At 41.8% G+C, this 24,160-nt stretch overlaps 2 protein-coding genes across 3 annotated transcripts in view; one reads left to right on the forward strand and one right to left on the reverse strand.

The window, feature by feature from the left end:
• Nucleotides 1–210: 210 nt before the first annotated feature.
• On the forward strand, nucleotides 211–18,505 carry SNN (stannin). Its single transcript, XM_072609434.1, has 2 exons — nucleotides 211–337; nucleotides 17,169–18,505. Exon 2 carries the CDS (start codon nucleotides 17,255–17,257, stop codon nucleotides 17,516–17,518), a length of 264 nt encoding a protein of 87 aa, XP_072465535.1. The 5' UTR covers nucleotides 211–337; nucleotides 17,169–17,254; the 3' UTR covers nucleotides 17,519–18,505.
• A 1,924-nt stretch (nucleotides 18,506–20,429) lies between these two features.
• The window catches only part of TXNDC11 (thioredoxin domain containing 11), a 57,891-nt gene continuing 54,160 nt past the window's right edge, over nucleotides 20,430–24,160 (reverse strand). For both annotated transcript variants that reach the window (XM_072609403.1, XM_072609412.1), the window contains one exon: nucleotides 20,430–21,171. In XM_072609403.1, the coding sequence (XP_072465504.1) occupies nucleotides 20,544–21,171 (628 nt within the window). In that variant the 3' untranslated portion in view covers nucleotides 20,430–20,543. The remainder of the gene's footprint in view (nucleotides 21,172–24,160) is intronic.

Below are 24,160 nucleotides of genomic sequence, written 5' to 3' on the forward strand. Positions count from 1 at the left end.
CGGCTCCGCCTCCCGCCCCCAGCCCTGCACTCCAGCTCGGGAGCTCAGACCCCCTCTCTCCCGAGCCCACGTGACCGGCTCCCCTGGCAGCGCCCGCCCCGCCGTCCTTCCCTCGCTCCCATTGGCCGAGGCCCCAGCCCCGCCCCGCCCCTCCCCCCTCTATAAGGCGGTGCTGGGCGGCTTCCCAGCCGCAGAGCAGTTCTCGGTCTGCTTTGTCCCTCCTTTCTGCCCCCGCCCGGCCCCCGCCCCTCCCGCCCCTCCCGGGACGGTGCACGGCTGGGACTGAGCCACCGGGGCGGAGGTAGCGCTGGGGCGGCCGCGTCTAAGCAGCGCCATGGTGAGCGCCTGGCACGGGGCACGGGAGTCTGGGGGCGGCGGGGGCTCCAGCAGCGTCCCGCGGAGCGCACGGTGGCGGGGACCGGAGGGGGAGCGGCGGGGGGCACGGCCTGGGGGTGCTGGGGAGCCTTCGCTCGCGCTAACGAGATGGAGCTGGGCAGGGGGCGCGGCCCCCCGGGGTTCGGGGCTGCGCCGCGTAGTGCTAGGGTGGGAGCGCGCAGTTCTCCCCGGAGCGGCCGCGGCGGGCACTGGGGTGGTCGTCTTTGTTCCCGCGGCCCCGGACTCCTCTGCGGAGGCATCGGGACAAAGGAAGCGGCGGCGACGGAGAGGAGGGAGCTGCGACGGCGCTATGTGCCCGGGGGGCCGGGGGCTGCGACGGCGTTGTGTGCCCGGGGGGCTCCGGGGGGCCGGGGGCTGCGACGCCTCTGTGTGCCCGGGGGGTTCCGGGGGCTGCGACGCCGCTGTGTGCCCGGGGGCTCCGGGGGGCCGGGGGCTGCGACGCTGCTGTGTGCCCGGGAGGTTCCGGGGGCTACGACGCCACCGTGTGCCCGGGGGCCGGGGGCACCATCTCGCCCCTGGGGCTGAGCCGATCCCCGGCGGGAGCGGCGCCCAGAGCCCCAGTCCCCCGGAGCGCTGCGGTTCGGCTCTGCGTCCCCTAAAGTAGAGATGCCCCTCCTGCAGAGGCTGCGCTCCCCTGCAGACGCGCCTCTCTGTCTGCTCGCAGTGTGAGCGGTCCCTCGGCGCTCAGCCTGCTCTCTGTCTCTGGCGAGGCTTAATGGGACACTTTAAAAATCCCCAAACAGCCTCGGGAGGAAGGGAGAGGCAGCCTCACCCCCGAAACCGGCTGCCCCGTCTTTCACTAGGGGCTGGTGGCTCTTGAGCAATTGCCTCGGAGTGTGTGGAGTCCGGGAAAGGTTAGTGGGAGGAGAGAGACTGGGAGATGCTCGATGCTTGCTGGTGCTGGAGGTAGGGAGCGGGGCCGGAGTGATCTTGTCCTGTCCTCTAACGAGTCAGGCTGATTAGGAGTAGGATTTGCACCAGAGGCCCAGGAAACTTACTTTAGGGTCAGGTTCCTTCTTATAGACTAGGTGTCTCTAGTGGGGGAAGGCTCAGGTTAAGATTTGGGGGATGGAACTGAGCTGACTTGAAAGAGAAAGTTTGAAAGTATTTGTGTAGCTTAAAATAATCCACCTGGCTTCCATTCGTAAGGGAATTTTTTTTTTGAAGGGAGGTGGGAAGTCTAGACTTGTGATTTCACCTCTATAAGGGCCCTTTTCCTGGTGTGGAAACTCCTACCAATGATGCAGTTTGGTCTTACTGAGTGGAGCCCTGAAAGGCTGAGTGACTTGCTCCTGATCCCACAGCCAGGAAGTCACAGGTAGATCTCACGAGGTCTTCCTGACTCCAACAGCAGACTTATATCCTCGAAGCGCCTTGTTGCCTCTAAGGGTATAAAATACAGCATAATAAGGTTTTTAGAAGGAAAAATAAACGTGAGGGTGCTATGTGTTAGACAAATACTATAGAACCCTCCTCCCGTGACAGGGTATAGTCCAATTTAGCTAGTCTAAGGTAACAGTTCTTTCCTGCTGTAACTCTCATCATGTAACTCTCAGATTTAAGTGCTTGAAGAAACAAAGGGAGAAAGGAGGGCAAGTGACTTGGATGAGGATCTGTGTATAAATTTCCCTATTCAGTTTTATATTATCTACTTTGTGGACTTTCTATGGGAAAATGTGAACCATAGGCTCTTTCTCTGGACCTCCTACTGCTGTCCGTCTGTGTGCATTCAAAGAATGCCAAGAATCTGGAGGTAAATTACATCTGATTTTTGGAACTGTGCTAAAATTTAACAATAATTCCTGATTATTCACTGTAAAATCTGTTCCAGCACCCCCACCACTCTCACCCCTCACTGTGGATAAAAATGAGTGAACTACTTAAGACAAACCAGCCCCAAATGGCTTGCTTACAGTAGATGTACCCAGTGTTGTGGCTGAAAGTGCCCCCTTAAAAACCCTGGGGAAGGAGTAGGGGAGAGAGAAGCCTGCTGCAAGCCATGTTGGTGGGGGCTGAGCTAAGTTAAAATGACAGTGGAAGCTCCCGGGATGGAGAATTCTCTTTGCAGAACTTAGCCTCTGTTAGCATTCTGGAAACCTCCTGGGGATTAATTCTAATGAACTAGCACCAAGGGGAGGGAGAAGAAGAAGCTGCCAGAAAGGAGAATGAGGAGAAAGGCCCTTTGCTGGTGCATCTGGTGTGAATTGCAAACTCACTGGCTGTGCAGCTTGTGGCTAGAGACACTAAGGCCCATCCAGAAGATTTGTTTTTTGGGGCTCTTCGTGAGGAATAGTCCTGAGCATGTAAATGGAGTAGTTTGTGTATTTAAAGGTGTCAGACCCCATCTCTTCTCCCAATTATATCTTTCGTTAACCTCCAGCAATTCAGACAACTATTCAATCTGTCTCTTGGAGCCCCCAGATAAAATGCAACTATGTTTCACAGTTAGGGATACATTTCCTAGCAAAATCCATTCCAACTCTAAAGCTTTGGAAAAGGTAGGAGAAAGGACGTGTATAGTAACCCTGAGAAGTCCTGAACATTAGGATTATTTTGTTTTGTTTTAGTTTTTTGGGGGGAGCAGTTAGAGGAAGGGGCTAAGGAAGATACTCGGGTCAATGTGAAGGGAATGATAAACTGCTTTCCTTCTCAATATTGGCCTGGCTTGAAGAAATCCCTTTTCCTTTCAAACTTCTTGGTTGCTATGACTAGATTTATAGCTCCTCTGGGGAATTTGAACATATACCATTAGATATCTTAATAATAACTCACATAGATGAAGCACTTTACAGTAGTTTTTTAATAAAGGCCATTCTTCACAACAGTCCTATGAAGTACGTAGCATAAGTATATATTTTCCATCGTTTCTGGTCCTTCCCCAGGAAACATAGGGATCTAACCCTGGCTATTATGATGGATGTGGTGTGACTTGCAAAACTCCATTTTCTGTCCCCTGTTCCAATTGACTTGGTAAATTCCTCAGAAGGATTTCACAGAAATTGACAGATAAAGTCATAACTCTGTTTCATAATTTTTAAATTAGCAGAGGGGCAGAGTAGGATAGAAAAAAGACATTTTAAACTCCAGGCCAGTGAGATTGACTTTGAATCCTGACAGAATTCTAGAATGTATTATTACAGAGATGGTAATCAATATCTAGCATTGTGGCTCAGTCATGTTTCAGTCCCGTCTGACTCTTTGTGATCCCCTTTGGGGTTTTTCTGGGCAACGATTACTGGAATGGTTTGCCATCTCCTTTTACAGGTAAGGAAAGGGAGACAAATGGGGTTAAATGACTTGCTCAGGGTCCCACAGCTAGTAAGTGTCTGGGGCCAGATTTGAACTCAGGGAAGAAGAGTCTTGCTGACTCCAGACCTAGTGCTTTATCCACTGCTACACCTAGGTCCACCAGCATCTAGCATAGGATAAAGTAATCACAGAGAGCCTGCATGGCTTGACCCAGAACGGTCGTACCAAACCTTTTAAACTAGTAGATCAGGAGAATACTATAGATACAGTTTTTTTCTATCTTATTTTCTTGGATATCTTTTGTTTTTATATTACCTTCATTTCTGAACCATCCTTTTAGCAGGAATAAAGGGAGGAGGAGGAAATCATTTCTTAAAACCAATCAACACCAACAATTTGAAAATATATAAAAATATTCTAAGGTCCCTTACCTCTGTAAAGAAAAGATTTGTCTAGATTGCCCAATGCTTTGCTTAAAAAAAATAAAAGTCTAATGCTCTTTTTTGTGGAAAAATCACTAAAGGTCATCAATCAAAGGTTGAATGGCCATGTATTGGGTGAGTTTATTGTAGAAGAGTTTTTTAACAAGCATAAGTTGAACTATAGGGCTGCTGGGGGAACTTTCTAACTCTGAAATTTGGTGATGTGCCATCTACACCTACATCCTAACTGGCCATTCCTGGACTTCCATTCCTGCGGGAAGAGGGAGACCCTGGTTGCTAGTATAGTGTAGCCTGTCAACAAACACTTAAGTGTCTGCTATGTGCCTGAGGGGCAGCTGGGTGGTGAAGTGCTTAGAAATCTGGGCCTGGAGTCAGAAAGACCTGAGTTCAAATTTGACCTCAGACACTAACTGTGTGACCCTGGGCAAGTCATTTAACCTTGTTTGCCTCAGTTTCCTCAGCTGTAAAATGAACTGGAGAAGGAAATAGCAAATGAAAAGAGTTAGAGATGCTGGAAAATGACTGAACAACAAAAATATGTCTGGTGCGCGGGATACAAACAGAGGCTGGTCTCAAGGACCTTACAGTCTAATGTTCTAAAAGTGGGAAGAGGGGGGCACTTTATCCAAAGTAATCCAACAATCAAAACCCCTCTGTATTTGTTAACTTGTTTCTTTTCCTTGCCCTGTGGTTTCTTCACCCAAATACTTGCAGGCAGTGCACTGTGGTGGAAAGAGAACTGATTCTGGAGTGAGAAGGTGTGTGTTTCAGTCCCACCTCTAACACTTAACAGTGGCATCTTGGGCCAGGCATTTAAACTACCTGGGCCTCAGGCACCAGTGCTAGAACCCTAGTCTTTTGGGCTGTCTTCCTCCCTACTACATCTACTGTCTTCTATGGGGCAGCTAGGTGGTGCAGTGGATAGAGCACCAGTGCAGGAGTCAGGAGAACCTGAGTTCAAATCTCACCTCAGACACTTGACACTCACTAGCTGTGTGACCTTGGGCAAGTCACTTAACCCCAATTGCCTCATCCTGGGTCATCTCCAGTCATCCTGATGAATATATGGTCACTGGATTCAGATGGCTCTGGAGGAGAAGTGAGGCTGGTGACCTGCACACCCCTCCCTCACTCAAAAACAAAGTCAAGTGCAAGTCATGTCATCATTTCTCCGATGGCATGGTCTTCTTTGGCAACGAAGGACGAACACACACTGTCTTCTTCCAAAGGATCAGGAAACTTGGGAGAGAGTCATGAGAGCCAAAGGGCTCCCCCTTCAATCTGTCCCCCTCTGCTGCAATAGTGTCCTGAGTTCATAATTCCAGAGAATATATATGCTCAGTCCTGAGCTTGGCTGGAAGTGGCACTCCCCCCTGCATTCAGCAGGGAGAGTCCTGATCTCTGAAGACAGAAAACGGAGAGACAGAGTCCCTGATAAATGGTTCCTCAAGATTCATCTTTTCCTGTGCCAGCTCTGTGGTGGTGAGTTTTACCACTATCCTTAAACCTGAGTTGGCATGCCACCAACTAAATTAAATGCTCAGCTACTTTGCTAAGCTCTAGGGGATACAAAGAAAGGGGAAAAAAAAAACCAAACCCAGTTCCTGTCCTCAAGGAGCTCGTGTTCTAATGAGGGGGTGGGGAATACAACCACATGCAAATAACTCAGGTGCTAAAAGTTCACATTTTAAAAATGGATGCAATTATGTTTTTTCTTTTGCAACTCATGAAGATAAAATGGATAGGAGGGCAGCACAGAATTTCACAGTTTAAAAAAGCCACAACTCACATTAAAACAATTCTGCAGGCTATGTAGTTAATGCAACCTGAGTTAGAATCTGTGGTGTCTGTTTCTGACTGGTGTCTTTTCTGAGCAGGCCCAGGTGTCAAGTTTGGTTTTCATTCTCAGGGTCTGATCTCTGCAGTCTCTCCAGAAAAAGGCCCCAGTTTTCCAGGTCCTTCGGGAACTGTTTGCAGCCTGAAGTCCAGTCTTACAAGGGTTTTGCAATAACAGACTAAGGGGTGGGTCAGGGTCCTAGATTTAGAGACAGAAGAGGCCTGGAGCAGTCATGCAGTACAAACCCTCACTTTATAAATAAGGAAATTGAGGTTCTGAGGTAAAAGTACCTTGCCTCACGTCACATTGTGGCCAAGCTGAGATTTTCACCAGAGTCCTCCAATTCCAAATGTATACTTGGCATACATTTCACTGTGGAGGAATGCAGGCAGCTCCATAGAGGATAGATTACAGGAGGAACTGAGTTCAGTTCTCCCCATGAACACTAGTTATGTAATCTGGGACAATTCATTTGACTTCTCTGTACCTCAGTTTCCTCATCTGTAAAATGGAGATAATATCACCTGCCTCGCAGGGTTGTTGTGAAGATCAAATGAGGTAAAGCACTTCGCAAATCTTAAAAGTGCTAAAAAAAAAATCCTACCTGTTATTCTTTATTAAATCAGGAAGTGACCTTAGAGACCATCTAACTTTACTTTACAAATTAGGAAACTGACACCCAGAGGGATAAAGAGACTTATTTAAACCAACATCTTCTGACTCCGAATGGAAGCCCTGGTGGAAGAGAAAGTCACCTTCGCTTTTTAGGTGATGGCTAATAGCATCTCAAACCTGGCAAGCCTTTGAGATAAGCTATGTGGTGACCTCCTCAGTATGCCTGCTTCTGCTTCTGCCACTTCCCTTTCCCCTCCCCCACCACAGCATTGATTCTGAAGGGTCAGGATTTTTTTCAGAGGTTCTCACAGAAGGCCATGTGCTCTCCCTTTCTCTCTCTTGGGAGAAACAGCTGATTGAGCTTTCCAATTAGCTTTGCCTGTGGTTAGTTCCTCTGCCTGCTGTTCAGGCAGCCTTTTCAAGAAGCCATTTGCCAAAAGGCTGCTTAGCTCTTAGTGCCTCACACCCCCTCTTCCTCTTTTAAGATGCTTTGTAGCAACAGATTGTCAGGACCCTCAGCGAACACAAGGCCACAAGGCGTGATTCTAAATGGTTGCCTCATCCTCTGTGTGAAGGGAACCAGTGCAGACAAGCCCACTTAGCCACAGGACCTTGTCCAGAGAGGAGATCAGAGAGGTTTCCTGAAACCACCCCCAGCCCTCTGCTAGCAGGGAACCCAAAGCCAGCTGGGACCTGCATTGGAGTTCAAATATCAACCCTCTATGTTACCTGGCTTTGGAAGGCAAAGGGTTATTTTGCATAAACCTGAGCTCTCCTTGTCCCCACCCTTCAGATGCCTGTCATGATAGTCAAGATAGAATCTTTAAATTAGGAGTTCTTAATCTGGGATCCATGAATTTAAAAAAATATATTTTTTTATAACTATAATCAATTATAATTACTTTCTTTTGTAATCTGTGTACAGTTATGTTTTCCACATCGAAAGGTTGAGGGATGTGACATTCCCCTAGATCTGGAAAATCCATGTAAAATTTTTTGGTCCTTCATACCAGAGAAATCTGAATTTTTTCTTTTTCTTTTATGGGTGTTTACAGTGCCTTATTGTAAAATTTGAATTGATATTATACAAATACTATGCATATATTTTTATTTCTGAGTTTCCAGATTTTTTTCTTTGTCGTCTGCTGCCCTTTTCATGTTGTCTGCAACTTCCACAAAACTTCCCAAAAATTCCCATTAAGTTTCTTATGCCGATCCATGATATATCAAACCAAGATGGGGAAAGTCTCAATGTGGAAAGGATAACCATATTTTATTTTAGGCATTTTAAAACATTCAGAAAAGGGGTCCATAGGCTTCAGTAGACCACCATGATATGAAGGAAGTTAAGCATCCCTACTTTGAAGGAATTAGCCTTTACTGAGCTGCTTGGGGTTGTCAGATGGGTCAGGATAAATCTTCAAAAGTCTCACCTTCCAGCTCCCTATGGGATGGTGGAATGCTCCCTTCCTCTCCCTCCAAATGGGAGGCGGCAGTGAGACTTGATGTAATGAGAATCCTCCAGTCTATTTTGAACCCTGCTTGAGTCCACATCCCTCCTGACTCCAGGGAAGCCGATCCAAGCCGTGCTGCCTGACTGAATGCCTCCTTTCCCCTCCTCCACTGAGTCCCTTCCTTTTCTTCCCCCATGCCCTAGCTCCTTAGATGATGCCTGTATCTTTCAGCTAGTTGCTAGTGACATGGAAGACACTGGTTTAATTGGAGACAGTTTTGGCCAGGTTTTCCCCTGTCCTTGCCCATCTTATTTCCATTGTTTGATTTCCCATTTCCTGCCAGCTCTGGGACGGATGCTTGATTTCCCTCCCCGCCTTTGCCTCCCAAATAGAAACAGGCTGGTGTTTAACTTGCTTCTCTTTCCAGGGGGGTGGGTAGCATGCCCTGTCGTGCTATTGAAGGCAAGGCCTGGCACTGCTTTTGTGAGCCCAGCAAAGAGAAGAAAGATTGGGGTCATGATTGTCTCTGTGAAATGTGAAAAGATTGTTGCTTCGGGGCCAAGAAAAGAAAGATAAAAGGAAGTGGGTATAAAGTATTGGGGGAGGGACTTGGGTTAGATACTAGGAAATAATGTTTTATACAAATTGGTAAAAAGCTGTTCCACATAGGTTGATGGTAGCTCTGCAGAGAGGTGTCTTTTTAGTGTCCCTTCCTTATCCCAAGATTCCAAAGCACCTGATATTTAGCCGCAAGCTATTCTGGTTTGGAGCTGTGTATGTGAAATTTAGGGCCAGCAGCTTTGGGAAAGAGGACAGAGGTGACCTAAGCAAAGCAGTGAAATGAGCCCTTAATGCCATTCAGCCCATGATTGGCTGAACATCTCAGTTTTTAGACCCAGCTGCCATCTGGCCTGTAGAAGCAGAGAATCCGAAAGGGATTCCCAAGGAGAATTTCCTGTCACAAGTGAGCAAAGACAGAGCTGCTGAAAGTTGTTCTCTACTTTCCTCATGGTCCAAGTGGAAATCTGACCTCATCACTCACCAACAAGCATTTCTTAAATATATTTTTATTATGTTAAATATTTCCCAATTATATGTAAAAAAAAAAGCATTCAGTTTTCAAAATTTTGAATTCCAAATTGTCTCCCTTCCGCTCTTCCCCTGTCCTCGAGAAGGCAAGCAGTTTGATAACTATTATATATATGAAATCATGCAAAATGTATTTATTTCCATATTAGCCACATTGCAAAAGAAAACTCAGAAAAAAGCAAGAAAAGTAAAGATTTTCAGTCTAGGTTCAGAGTTCATCAGTTCTGTCTTTGGAGGTGGACAGCATTTTTCATCATGTGTCCTTTAGAATTGTCCTGGATCATTATCGTAGATCAGAATAGCTGAGTCATTTGCAGTTGATTTTAGAGTATCGCCGTCACTGTGTACACTGTTCTCTTGGTTCTGCGCTCTTCTCTTTGCATGAATTCATATTAACGTTCCCAGGTGTCTCTGAAACCATTCTGCTTGCCATTCGTTAAAGCACAAGAGTATCCCTTCACAATTGTATGCCACAACTTGTTCAGCCATTTCCTAGTTGATGAGTACCCCCTCCATTTCCAGTTCTTTGTCGCCATAAAACAAGCTGCTATAAATGTTTTTGCACATAAAGGTTCTTTTCCTTTTTTTGTCTCTTTGGGATATAGACCCAATAGTGGTATTGCTGGGTCAAAGGGTATATACAGTTTTGTAGCCCTTTGGGCATAGTTTCAAATTGTTCTTCAGAATGGTTGGACTGCTTCATAACTCCACCAACAGTGCATTAGTGTCCCAGTTTTTCCACATCCCCTCCAACATTTGTCATTTTATTTTTCTGTCATGTTAGCCAGTCTGAAAGGTGGGAGATGGTATTTCAGAGTTTTAATTCTCATTTTAAGCAATTTTTTTAATGTGACTATTGATAGCTTTGATTTCTTCTTCTGAAAATTTCCTTCAGCAAGTATTTATTAAGGGATTCCAAGAAGGGCAAAACAAAAAAAAACAAAAAAAACCAATCTCTGTACTCTCCAAGGTTACAAGTGATCTTTTAATTAATTTAATTTAATTAATTTAATTTTAATTCTCAATCCTTATCCTTCATTTCTCTTCCTTGTCCATGCCTCTTTAACATTTGACACTGACTATTCCTTATTGATTTTTATGACACTGTTTTTTCTTGGGTCTCCTACCTCTCTAACTGCTCCTTCTGTCTCCTTTGTGAGATCAACCTCTCTATGCTACCCTGTAATCCCTAAGGCCCTATTTCTAGATCCTCTCATGTTTTATTTATCCCCTCTTACTGACCTCATCAGTTCTCTTGGGTTCAGTTATCTCCATGTAGACAATAGCTAGATCCAAACATTCAGCCTTTGCTCTAGGCATCTATCACTAAATGCCCATTGGACATTTCCAACTGGCTGTCATCCAGGCATCTTACGTTGGACCCATCTAGAACAGAACTCATTCATTCTCTTTCCCTGGAAACCTGCCCCCTCTTTCTAACCTCTCTGTTTTTTTGACCTTTTGGATTCTCTCTGTCCTCCTTCAGTCTCTATGACACAGTCATCCCTCCTAGTCTTCCTACCCTCTGTTCCTCAGTTTCTTTTGCTGGATCATATCTGTGTCCTGATCCCTAAAACTTTGGTCTTGACCTTTGTCCTTGAATATAGCACTCCTCCCTACTCCAGCCATTTTAACTGTCTGTTCCACATGGCTGGAACTCTGCCTCCTGATCTCCACCTCCTGGCTTCCTTCAAGTCTCAACTAAAGTCCTACATTCTCCAAGAGACTTTCTCAGTCCTCCTTTATCTTAGTGCCTTCCCTTCAAGGTCATCTCCAAGTTACTGCATCTCCACCCTGTTTGTACATAGTTTGCATGCTGTCTCCCTCACTGGGCTGTAAGCTCCTCGAGAGCTAGGCAGCTTTTTGCCATTTTTTTGTATCACTAGCATTTAGCACAGTGCCTGGCATATAGTAGGTTCTTTAACAAATGTCTATTACTTGATCTGATTTGACTCTACACCTTCTTTCAGTGATTTCATCAGCTGCCATGGGTTTGTTGATCTGAATCTTGTCTAATTGTAATCTTTCTCCTGCATTAATTCTGCAGTCCCGGCTGGTTGCTTGGTGTCCTATAGATGTCTCAAATTCAGCATGTTATCTTGCTCCTCCTTTCCTCCAAATTTCCAGCCTTTCACTCTTTCATTGAAGACACCCCCATTCTTCTAGATACCCAAATTCCCTGAATTGTTCTCCACTCTTCCCCACCACCACCACATCCAGTTGGATTTAAAACCTTGTTCCTTGTACCTCTATAATCTCCTGTCTGTCCTCTTTTCTCAGCTTACATAGCTATCCTTTTCCATATTGCAAAAGCAGTAGTGCTGTCTTTACTTTTAGTCTCTCTCCTCTAATGCATCTGCCAGACTCCTAAAGCACAAGGGTGAACGTGTCAACTCCACACCCAGTTCCAGAAACTTTAGTGGTTCCCTACCGCATCTAGAATAAAATGCAAATACCTTAGCTTGGAATTTAAAGTCTTTCAAAACCTGGCTCAAGCCTATCTTTCCAAATGTAATTGCACATGACTCCTTTTCAGGCATTCTCCATCACATCCAGACTAGCCTGTTTGCTGTTCCCCGGCATAGTACTACTGTCTCCCAGCTCTGAACATTTTCTCTGCTTAGAATGTACTCCCTCATCATTGGCACCTCTTAGAATGCTTCATCTTACATACTATAAACATTTATTAAGTACCTACTATTTACCAGGCACTGTGTTAAGCACTGAGCATACAAATAAGAAAATAAAAAGCAGCTCCCACCCTCGAGGAACTTACAGTTGAATGGGGGGAAGACAATAGGAAAAAGGAAGTTGAAGGGAGAGGAGAAAAGTGGCTACGGAGGACCCTGGATGAAGGTGGTGGTGGAGTTGAAACCAAGCAGAGTAGTTGATTCCAAATGAAGGCTTTAATTTTGAGCCTTCTATAAAAAGAGGCTATAAAAGGAATTTTTTGTTCTGCCCTTACAGCCCTCCAGTCAAAGAGGCAGAAACAATTGAGGGTACTCTACACCTTCTTTTATTGATTTCATCAGCTCCCATGGGTTTGTTGATCTGAATCTATGTAATTTTAATCTTTGTCATGCATTGTAATTCTGCAGTCCCAGCTGGCTGCTTGGTGTCCTATAGGTGTCTCAAAGTCAGCATGTTATCCATTATCTGGTTTGATAACCCTACTGGGAAGTTCTGCCTCATGTCTAATTTAACGCTGTCCATTTTTTTTTCTTAAATTTCATGGATTAAAAATCCAAAAAATAATTTGGAGCTCACTTAAGTCAAAAGCATCCTGGACATCAACTATTACACATGATGCCCATAATGCTTTTGACTTGAGTTAAGTGAGCTCCAAATTGTGTTTTTGTGGTAAACTGGAGACTGTTGTTACCAGCTACCCAGAAGGGGTTTATGTAGCTCAGCATTTCCAAAACTAATTTGGCCTCAGAATCCTTGGGCTTGAAATATACAGACAGAACCTTGGAGAGGGGGAAGGATGGCGCATTCCCTGGAATAAAAGGGGGTCAAGGACGCTTTAGGGCAAAAGAGAACAAAGTAAGCCTTTTTAAATGAAAAATTACTGCATACAATAATACTTCTACCTCCAAAAGTAGGTCTCTCCACTATTAATGAAAGTCACTAGCATCAACACTTCTTTCCCTACATAACTACTTCTATTGCTTTTAGGAAGGACTCCACTCAAGATTAACACCTTGAGGGTAAGAACAATATCTTTTTAAAACATTTTTTTCATTGTACCCATAATGCCTTGAATTTAGGGGATGCTTTAAAAATAGTGTTTGGATTATATGTGATGATGGGGAAATGAAAAGGCTTCCTCCAGTTTTCACATGGGAAAGGGAAACACACCCTCCTCTTCATATATATGTCAACCTTTTTTGTTAGGGGAATGTGCCCCTCTCTAGTCCACCTTTCGTGCAGCTCATACAGTAACTTCCTGGTGTGTATGGGGTGCTCAGGGAGGACTAGTACCTCTGGTGTGAAGGCTTGCTGAGTCCTTCTCAGGGCTGCTCATCCATCTTTGGTGTCTACCTGGCACTCAGCTCTCACCTGTGACGCCAGGAAGTGTTGCATGTGCAGTAAAACTCTTTTGGCAGACAGGCTAAAACAAGTTGAAAATAATCAGCAGGCCTCAAAAACCCCTCAGTGAGTTGGAGAGGTGTCTCCCCCAAGCATGTGAAGACTTCTCCTGGTGGCCTGGACAGATGAGAAGAGTTTGTTCCAACAGTTATGAAGGCAGCAGAAGCTTATGCTCTGGAATGCTTAGTGCTTGGTCAGAGATCAAAGATGCCAAGGTCATCCGCTGCATCCTGGGCCATCACCAGTTTCCAAGACTTTTTACCTTGCCAGTGGACTTTGATGACTCTGAAAAAAAGAATGAGACTGACAATTTTGTGCAGCTTTCCCTCGCTTAAATTCAGTTCACCCATGAGTATAGACATCACCCTGTGATCTCCTAAGATTATGTCTAAGCATGGAGTTTCTCTCTTCAAAAACCTCCATTGTTCCCCTGTTGCCTCTAGGATCAAATACAAAAGTCCTCAGCCTCGCATAGAAGGCTCTCTCCAGATGGTCTCAATCTATCGCCTGTCCTGCTCATTCCATTTGTAGTTAGACTGCACGATTTGACTTAACATTTCAGTCTCCTTCTCTACAAACTTCTCTCCCATTCCTGGAGTACACATCCTCTTTTCTCATCTCTTTCATTTGGACTCCCTTTTTCTTCCTCCAGGGCTCAGTTCAGGTACCACATTTCCCCATGTCTTTACCCCAATAATTGTTAGTACATTCTCCTTCAAGTTTTCCTAGATTACTTTGCTCTAATATTAAAGAATATGTCTTACTATGTCTTATTTATACCAGTTTTCATGTTGTTTTTCCCTAGCAGAATGTTAGTTCCTTGAGGGCAGGAATGATTCCAGAACCTGAGGCACTTGGTAAAGAAACAACAGCTTATATTTATCTTAGGTTTTTGCCCACAGCAACCATGTGTGACAGGTCAGAAACTAAGACAGTGTGGTACCATGGAAAGAGCACCAGATTGAATCAGATTGGGGCTTGAATTTAGATACTTGTGTTTTCCTTGACAAGTCACAGCTTCAGTTTCCCCAGTTGTAAAATGAGACCAATTAATGAACAGATTACCTTCACAGGGTCCTTGTGAGGAAGCCTACTGAGAACCCCATTGCCCTGTCTCCCCTTTTGCTTTTTTGTTGTTTAATTGAGTAAACAGTGGGGACAGAGTGAGGATCAAATGGGGATGGTGGATGTGAAAATGATTTTTGGGTTGTTTTTTAAAATTTATTTATACAAGTATTTATGTCTCTGTCCCACTGTTCACTCAATTAAGCAACAAAAAGGCAAAATTAAACCCTGATAACAACGATGCATAACCCATCGAAACAAATTCTCAAATTGCCCATGTTCAAAAATATATGCTTGTTCTGAATTTTAAGTCTCGCCTCTGTGACAGGAGGTGGAGAGCATGTTTCATATTCAGTCCTCTCTACTTGTGTTTAATAACTGCATTGATCACAGTCCTAGTTTTTCAAGGTTGTTTTTCTTTGTAATTGTTTTTCTTTGAAATGTTTTTGTCACTCTAAATTGTTCTACTTCACTCTGCACTAGTTCATACAAATCTTTCCAGTTTCCTCTGAAACTGTCCATTTCATCATTTGTTATGGTGTAATAGTATTATATCATATATGATAATTTGCTTAGTCATTTCTTAATAGGCAGACACCCCCAAGCCATCCGGTTTGGGGCTACTGTGCAGAAAGCTTCTATAAATATTTTTGTACATATGGATCCTTTCTCTTTGATCTCTTTGAGGTATATGAAAATGATTTGATTAAAATATTGAATATTTTACAGCAGCAGTTCCTTGGAGTTAAGCCTTAAAATACCAACTTTTGCTGTTATTTCAAGAAACATATTCATCTTCCTAACTTTACTGACTCTTATTCCTCCAGGTCTGTAACCTTGTTTACCCTCAACTCTTTCCTCCATCCAGTCAATTATCCATTCTTGTTGATTGTACTTTCATGCCATCAAAGAAATGCATCCCCTTCTTTGCACTCACACAGCCTCTTGGCTAAGCTATTATGCCAGCCTCCCAACTCGTCTTCTTGTCAAGTCACTTTCTTTTCAGTTTATCTTCCACACAGCTGCCAAAGTGATATTTCTAAAGCACAAGTCCATGTCGCTCTTTCAACCAAAACCTCCATTGGCTCTCTCTTACTGAAATAGATATTGCAATTTAGCATTGAAATCCCTTTGTCATCTGTTGCTAGACTACTTTTTTAGACCTCTTATACCTTGCCCTTCTTTGTGCACTAAAGACTAGCCAAAGGGGTTAACCATGCTGTGCTTCACACACAATACTACATGGATCCCTTGAATGCATTCCCTTCTGCTGGGACACCTGGTTTCCTTCAAAGTTCAGCTTAGGTGTCATCTCCCACTTGAAGTTTCTCTTATTTCTAGCATCCCCTTCTGGAAAATTATTTGTATTTACTTGGTCTATATACACACTTAATTGTGTGTATGTATTATTATTTCATCTGATAGAATGTAAGCTCTTTGAAGGTAGGGGCTTTCATTTTTTGTTACTGTTGTTTTGGCATTCCTAGTGCTTAGCAAAGTACTTGGTACGCAGTAGACACTTAATGGCTCCTGACTGATTGTCCCTTTCTTGATTCTATTAGTGCAAATTCAAGCTCCTGGGTAATTTTACTTCCTGGTTAAGGGGAAATTCCCTGTTGAACAGTGATTGGAAACTGGCTGCTTCCCTGCTTGCTTCGATTCCTACAGTAAAAACCAGGGGATAGGAAATAACTTCCTTATTCTCTGGAGACAAAACTCTATCCTCAGAGGTTAATCAACTTGCTCAGAGTCACACAGTATGTCAGGAGGATTTGAACTTAGTTCTTCCTGTCTAAGGCTAGCTCTCTATCCACTATGCCATGCTGCCTCAACAACCTAATATCAGAAATTTTGGCAAACCTGTTTTCCACACTCTAATATGAATCTTCAGTTCTAGTCAAACTGACATCTTTTCTTCTCAGACATTGTCACTCCCTGTGCTTGAATATGATACATTGAATATAATGCTCTCATCCTCTCATTGCTTATCTATAGGTGCGATTTACCTACCTTTCAGTCAGACTTCTTAACCCTACTCCTTTGGAAGCCTTCCCTTACTCTCCTGATTTATATTACTTTCATATTACTATATATTTATATGTGATAATGTATCACATCAGTTGTGTTCTATAAATGTTTGATTTAGCAAACCTAGTGTTTCCAGTCAGACTATGGCCACTACTATATTTTTTATTTTTGTATATGATGTACCAGATACTCAAATTACTTGTTGACTGATCTGCAAAAAAAAAATTTTACATGTAGCTTTATTTTAGGACCAAAGGCAGAAGTTTGACCTTTTTCCTTATGACATTAAATGCCACTGAATCAAAGTTTTATTTATGTCTAATGTAATGTAAAAACCATCACTGTCTCCATTTATTGAAGCTAGCTGCATGGTTGCACTAAATCACAGAAAACTTCCACAGCTATCAGATCTTTCCAGTTATCTGGTTTTTAATGGTCTGTTATTTAGCTAAAAGTGATCAAGTTACCAAGTAGATTGAACAATCTTGCTTCTGGTGGTGAACAGCTGGCTTTTTATTCCCCTTAAACTAAAACAGGAGTGAAGGAAGAAAATGGCATTTGGGTAGAATGGGAAAGCTAATCGTTTAAAGACTAGGATTTCTCTTCCAGAGGAAAAAAAAAGCCAAATCATCTGATACCCATAGTGAGGACAACCTACTGTGAATGGATAGCCAGGATTAGGAAATGGTTAATTTATAAAGCTGGACTCAAATCAAGTCATTCTGGAGCAACTTACTATGGATAGCTGTGATTAGAAAGTGGTTATTTTATAAAGCTGGACTCAAATCAAGACTCTTGGAGTAATGGAGTGGCAGTTGTTGTAATAGTTTTTGCTACCATTTGGAAATTAATGGGATGCAAATGTAGCTCCATTCACTCCTATCTTGCTTTCTGTTTCAGGACATGCTTATGCAAACCGGACCACGTTAAACCCACAGAAGTGGTAGGACTACCATTTTAACTTGTGAGCTGACCAAGAACTGACCATGTCTATTATGGACCACAGCCCCACCACTGGAGTGGTTACTGTTATCGTCATTCTCATCGCCATCGCAGCCCTGGGGGCCTTGATCCTTGGCTGTTGGTGTTACTTGCGCCTACAGCGTATCAGCCAGTCAGAAGACGAAGAAAGCATCGTAGGTGATGGAGAAACCAAAGAACCCTTCCTTTTGGTCCAGTATTCAGCTAAAGGTCCTTGTGTGGAGAGAAAAGCGAAGCTGACCCCTAATGGCACAGAAGTCCATGGCTAAGCTAACCTTGGCACAGATGCTCGTGGGTACTAAGCCTTGCATACAACCAGCAGAAAGAGTGGAGAACCACAATCTGGACGTGCTGCTCTCTCAGAACTGAGTTTCAATTTCACATTATGGGTTTTGTCATTGCATGCACTGAGACTTGCGTCCTGACCCTGGGAGCTGGCTAACCTTCCTGGTGGGTGCTGGCCACTGCAGGCAGTGGCCAGACCAGGCCCTGCTGGTGTAAAAGGAATCAAGCGTTTTTGTTACTTGAATGTTTAGCTGAGCCGTTTTGGATGGAGTTACTACTGTAATGTGAACTAGCTAACAAAGCTGTGAACTGCAAATAGGCACCAGAAGCACTTGGTTTGGTTGGGTTTTTTTCCTTTTTTTAAAAAAATAATATAGCACATGGAGCTGCTGGTCTGAAGTTATTGTAATGGTAAACTCAGTACTAAAGACTGAGCCCCACGACCATGGACAAGGTTCTAATCGTGGAGAGCCCAAGCTGCCATCGGCTGGCTAGTTAGGATTCACATGTAAATATGTAAAGAAAGAGCTGTTGTTTATAAGTCCCGTGGGTAACTTTGTAGAAAACAAGAGATGATGCTTATTATTATTAGAATTTGGCTTCTGTTTGCAGGAAGCAGTGGGCCAAAAAACAAAAACAAAAAAAAACATGCCTCTCTCCTGTATTGGGTAGATTAGGCTGTTAACTATGAATATTGTTAACGTTCGCTGTATAACTATTGCAAGGAAGCTGCTGTATTATCTGGGAGCCAGTGAAGGATGTAATCTACACAAGGAGAGTCCAGAAGGTTACCAGGCTAATTTAGAGCAGCAGAGCAGTTTTTCCTGTGTGTTTTTCAAAGCATGTTAAAAGTACAGAAATGTCTTTTCCCTACAACAGGCATTACTTAGTGCTAGCCTGCTTTAATTACTATAATTTACATGTGAAGATAGGAAATCTACTTTTAGTCTAAACAAACTCAACTGTCCCAGTATAGACAGCAACAAACTATTTCCTGCTATTTAATGTTTTCTGAACTGGAAGGGAATGGCAAAAGAGGCTTAAGTCTTTTTTTCTTTTCAGAAACAAAATTTCTAATTACTATCCCACCAATAGGTATTGAATTTTACTGTCCTCAGCAAATCAGCATAAGCATGGCTGGGATTCTCTAATCAGGCTTCAAATATTCAGTAAGCATGTGATAAGCTACAGGCAAGCATCCTGATGTTCATTCAGAAACCACTTTTCTGTGTGTGTATATGCAATTTAATGCTTATCAAGTACTATAGGGATAACTAATGAAGTTTAGGAGGTAAAGATTTCTGTTCTCTAAATAATGACATTAATCACAATCTAACCAGCTTCCCGCCTTAAAAAAAAATACAACAACAAAAAAAAAAAACAAAGTTTTAACCCATTGTCTAAGTCACTTTATGTACACTGGTGTGAATTTTGCAGTAGAATAGTATAGATTTGACCAGGCACAGTGAGGATTTTAATGTTAGTGTTAATTTAAGCATTAGTGATTAAAAAAAATCAGTGCCCAACTTTATTTTTTAAGAATCACTAAAGATTAGCCACTATGAATTAAGCAAATAAAAATGTGAAAGTGACCTGAGCACAGAACTGTGGTGGGGAAGGCTGAGTATGTACTAAGCAAATAGTAGTAATGTTAAAAAATCAAACTAAAATGGATTTCCATCATTCCTTCTTGTTTTTAAAATTTTGTTTTGATGGGAGGGATTGAGATTTTAGAGCAAGGGTCCTTTACCTTTTTTATCATGGGCCCCTATGGAAGTCTCTTTAAACCTTTGGTATCCTTCATCAGAATTTTTTTAAATGCCTAATATAAAATACATAAGATTACAAAGGAAACTAATTATATAGAAATAGTTACCAAATAAATTTTTTTTTAAAGTTCATGGTTAAGAACTCCTGTTTGCAGTAAAGGCTTTATTGGGATACTAGTCAAATAGAGTCACACTTCATTAGAGTCCCAAGTTGGGGATGCTGGAAAGTACTCTAGGTTTAAGAGAAACAACTGTAAGTGCAAATATAATGGCTACTTATGGCTCATGAATTAAAGGCAGAACTAACATCCAAGCCCAAGGATTAAAGGAAAAGGGTGGGGAGGTGTGCAAGCTGAAGATGAGCAAATCCTAGAATGGAGAGCCATTTACTTTATTACATCAAAAACTTCTTAAGCTTTCTACCTCTTCGTCATTTGCTCTGTAGGGAAAAACAGTCCCTAGATTCAGGTAGCTAGCAAGGTAATCCAAAGGCAACTTCATATTTGCATATTATGGAGCATGGTGAGGTCATCTAACAAATTCCTTTAACTGCTCTGTTTTTTAAAACCATGTCTGGCTTTTTCAAAATACTGTTCATTTCTCCAGATTTTAGGGATATACTTTGTTTTCTTTCACTTGCTCACCAGAGAGAAGTTTTACCTTTGCTTTTTATTTTTAAAATCAGACTTCTTAAATACAGACAGTATTTCATGGATAGTAGCATTACCACTTCTAGACTGAAGCTCTGCTTAATGGAAATACCAATAAAACTGGCCAGTAAAAAGGCCAGGCAAAAAAAAGCAGCTTTTGCCATGCTCACCAATCAATAAATATTTAGCTTGTAAGCCCTTCAATCACTTGCGTAGTCTGAGGATTGACTAACCTCCCAAAGCAACTCTAAATGGTTTATCATCTTAAAACCTCCTGAACAGGTGACAAGGAATGATTAGAAAACCATAGTAGGGGAAATGCTAGAATTGTTTGTTATTGTCACAAATAGGAACTTTTTTTTTTCAGTTTCTTATCCTCAAGGACCTGTACTACTGTTTTGGTCTCAAACCTACCAAGTTTGTGCAATAAATTATATAGGGAATGTTTCCCCGAGTTGAATGATCATCCACTTTGATTTTCTAGACCACTGAGAAAAATTTTTATTTACAATGAATTTCAATAAAATTTGCATAAATTATCTTCCCAGTATACAACTGTCCCTTCTGATTTCTTCATATTAAATTAAAAATCAATCTGTCCTATTTTCATTATTCTGTTCAGAAGCCATAGGAGAACTCATATTAGTGGCAAGTTTGTTCTCTCGTGACTGGAGTTCAGTTTCATGGGAAAGTATCTCTTGTAGAGTATTAGATTTTTCAGACTCTTCTTTATTTTCTAATTTTCCTTCCATTGTTGCTACCAGGATTTTCAGTAAAGCATTTTCAGTTAAAAGGTTTTCTGATGCATCCGCTAATTCTCGAAGCTTCAGCGCCATCTCCTCCAGCTCCCGGGTTTTCTGCTCATAGAGGGCCTCTAACTGCTCACTGTGAAGCTGAAGAACGCTGTGTTGCTTTTCCAGCGTTTGTTTTTGTTTTTGAAGTCTATGTTTATCTCTCCTGGCATCTGAAAGTTGGGATTCCACTTGGGCTTGAGCCTGGTGAAGAGCAGTGATTTCTGCTCTTAATTTGTGAATCTCTTTCTCTAGGTGGGATATGTGTCCTTTCTGTAACACTGCTTCATTCTGAAGACGTTCTTTGGTTTGGGGGTCAGCTGTGCTCTCAGCAGCAGGAATGGGATCTGAATAATGCAAGATGAACTTTAGCAGATTGGGAAGGGTTATGGGAGAGTCCTCAGGAAACTTCACACTCAAGTCCTTCCTAGAAAAGAAGGAAGTATTTGTGTTAGAGCTGACACAGACAGACCTAAAGTCAACCTGCCATTAAAGTTTACTTACTTGACCTAAGAACTTAAAACTTTTTCTTGTTTACACTTGATAATTGGGGGCAAAAATCCTTAAGATACAGACCCTCCACAGTGTGAGTGCTGTGCTATTAATTATTATATAAGCAAAAAAATTATGATATAAGCTTCTCCAACAAAAGTGTTTCTCCAGGTTACAAAACCAAAGCATACAAGTTATTAATGATACACATTAATGTTGCAGATGCTGCTAGACAGTGGTGAGTTAATGCAACAGAACAATTTTAATTTTCTCTGAAGTGTCTGTTTCTACCCTATTATATCTCGATGCACACCACATGTTTATAATCTTGCTCCTATGAATAATGGGGTTAGTGCCGTTGGGCTTTGGCTTAAGGAGCCTCCTGTTCCACCACATTGGGGGGAGGTCGGGGGTGGAACTGGTATGATTAATCAGACCTCTTTAGGATGATCCCTGGACATGAGGACTGCAGGATTTTAGGAGGCCTCACAGTGTCACGCTATAATTAAGCTACCAGTTTTCTAGGTAAAGTCAAGGAGCACCAAGCATATGAAAATTAGAATCTGAAAAATAAAGGATTGTTGCTGCATTCTTTTTAGCAATAATTTCTCCTAGGGCAACGATCCAGATTTTTTTAAAATGTAACTTATTAGGAACACACTTAAGCAGCATAAGGCGCATCTACACTAACGCCACAGTGTGAGGTCTCCGGACATTACTTATTACAGCCAGGGGCACAACCCATTTAGGACAGTACTTTATCTCTCCTAATAGAGCTGAGGAGGTGAGTTTATGGTTTCAGATAAAGCTAAGAAGTTTTTTAAAAATCGCTCAAGAAGATAGCTCAGAAAAGCTTCCCACTCTGTTTCTAGAGCAATCATGTTAGAAGATCTCAGATCTATTCATTAACACGCCCTGCTCCCCACTGCAGGAGCAAAACGAACTTAGGTGCAAGCCCACAGAAAGCACGCAAACAGCTCTCACACTTGCTTCCTCTCCTAGCCCCAACAGAAAACAAGAGAAAACCTTAGAATTTTCTGGCACCGACCACACATACCACATGGAATTAAGATATCTATTCATTACTTTTAAAAAGTCATTAACATCCATTGATCCCATCTTCAATTCTCTTTTAGAAAAACAAACCATGATGTATTAAAGGTATTCTCTTTTTAGAATGCCAAATAAGAAATAATGACACACACATAAATTTCCCTGAAATTTTCCACAAACTTGTTATGAAGGTTCCTTTTAGACCTTTTTTCTTTTTGCCAATCACCATTTCTAATAAATATGTATTTAACTTTAGCACTTCAATTAATGAAATCACTGTAAAAATTATCCACACTGTATAAAGCTGTTACTAGGAGTCAAACTGTACTTTTATCAAGTGATATTCATACAAGATCTTAAAGAAATGTCAAATGCCAATTACTATTAAAACCAATAACCTCGTAAGAAACCATGAGAAATTCAATGCATCATGAGGAGACATCATATAGGAGAAACTAATCACCCTACAATATAAACAAAAATTATAAGCAAAAAAGGACAGCTGTCTCATTAAGAGTTTTATGCAAAATGAACTGTGTTAAATGAATGGCATTATTATAAAAGCATCTGGTACAGATTTTCTTTTAAAACATGGAATATTCACCTATTGTAGCTCTTTTGTAAGTATGGGATTTAAAAAAGATTTTTCTTAAAGTAAAGCATTGCTATCAATAGAAAAACTGATAAATATTAAGGTAACAGCTGGAAGGAAATACTCAAATGCCATATTTACTATATAGTCTAATAGCCCCCTGTCATCCCACTGAGTTTACTGCTCCAAGCAGACTCATTCTCCTTAGGAAGGCAATGGGTGATAAGGCCAAACATTATGGAAATTTCATCTAAAAAGATTCTGCTGTTTATCTCAGATGGACAAATTTATCATACATCATTCTAATGCATATCTAGAATGAATAATACTGTATAAGAGACTTTACCAATGTGGTGTAAGTACCTACCCCAGGAACGGTAAGTAAATCTGCAAACAGTTCCTGAAATGAGTAACTGCACAGTGCGGAACTGGGAGAGAGGAAGACCTGCATTCCAATTCTGCCTCTGACATTTACTAGCTGTGTGGCCCTTGGCACATCACTTAACCTCTCTTAGCCTCAGTTTCTTATGTCTTAAAATGGGGATATAATAACAGCACCCACTTCACAAGGATCAAAAGAGGAAACACACATTGTATCTTTGCAAGCCTTAAAACAATTTAAGATGATAACTATCATCACTGTGACAACAAGGATGCAATCTCCTCCCTAAGAATTATAATCATTAAAAGTCTAAGGAAAGGGAAACCTTAACTTGGGCACAGCCAGGGCCACAAGGACACTCGCCTCATTAAAGTTACCCACATTCATTCTGGATTTCCTTATAATCCACTTTATCACTATTAAGGTTTGTTTTTTTTCTTTAGGGAAGTTAAAAAAAAACCTCCATGGTCATAATTTTAAGAAAATCATTCTGCCACATTAAACTTTAAAATTTAAGGTTTGCAAAAGAACTTGACAGCCTTCTCACATTCAGTTCATATAGGAAAAAAAAATACTGAAATGATATTTATTATGACTAGATATTGATGTTATGTAAATATTTTATCAAAAACTCTTTAGTTGGAAGCCATTTAGTCCATACTTGTGGGTTCCAAACAATTCTTTTCCTAATTTTTCTCCATATTCATTCAAATAAATGTTTATGTAGTTCTGTTAAACTCATATTACTGAAAGATTTTCCAGGTAATGCCATTTTAATTTTAAATAGATCACAATATAAAAACTCCTTAGAAAGAAATATTCTTTTCATATATTTTTCCAAAGTTCCCCAAAGTAACTTTATGCAGACATTATCCTGATGAGCTTAACTCAGAATAA

This window comes from Notamacropus eugenii, chromosome 1 (assembly GCF_028372415.1).
Source record: "Notamacropus eugenii isolate mMacEug1 chromosome 1, mMacEug1.pri_v2, whole genome shotgun sequence".
NCBI classification, from domain to species: domain Eukaryota; kingdom Metazoa; phylum Chordata; class Mammalia; order Diprotodontia; family Macropodidae; genus Notamacropus; species Notamacropus eugenii.

Excerpts from the sequence above, each read along its gene's own strand:
- SNN (XM_072609434.1), top strand. The coding sequence starts at position 17,255 with ATGTCTATTATGGACCACAGCCCCACCACTGGAGTGGTTACTGTTATC.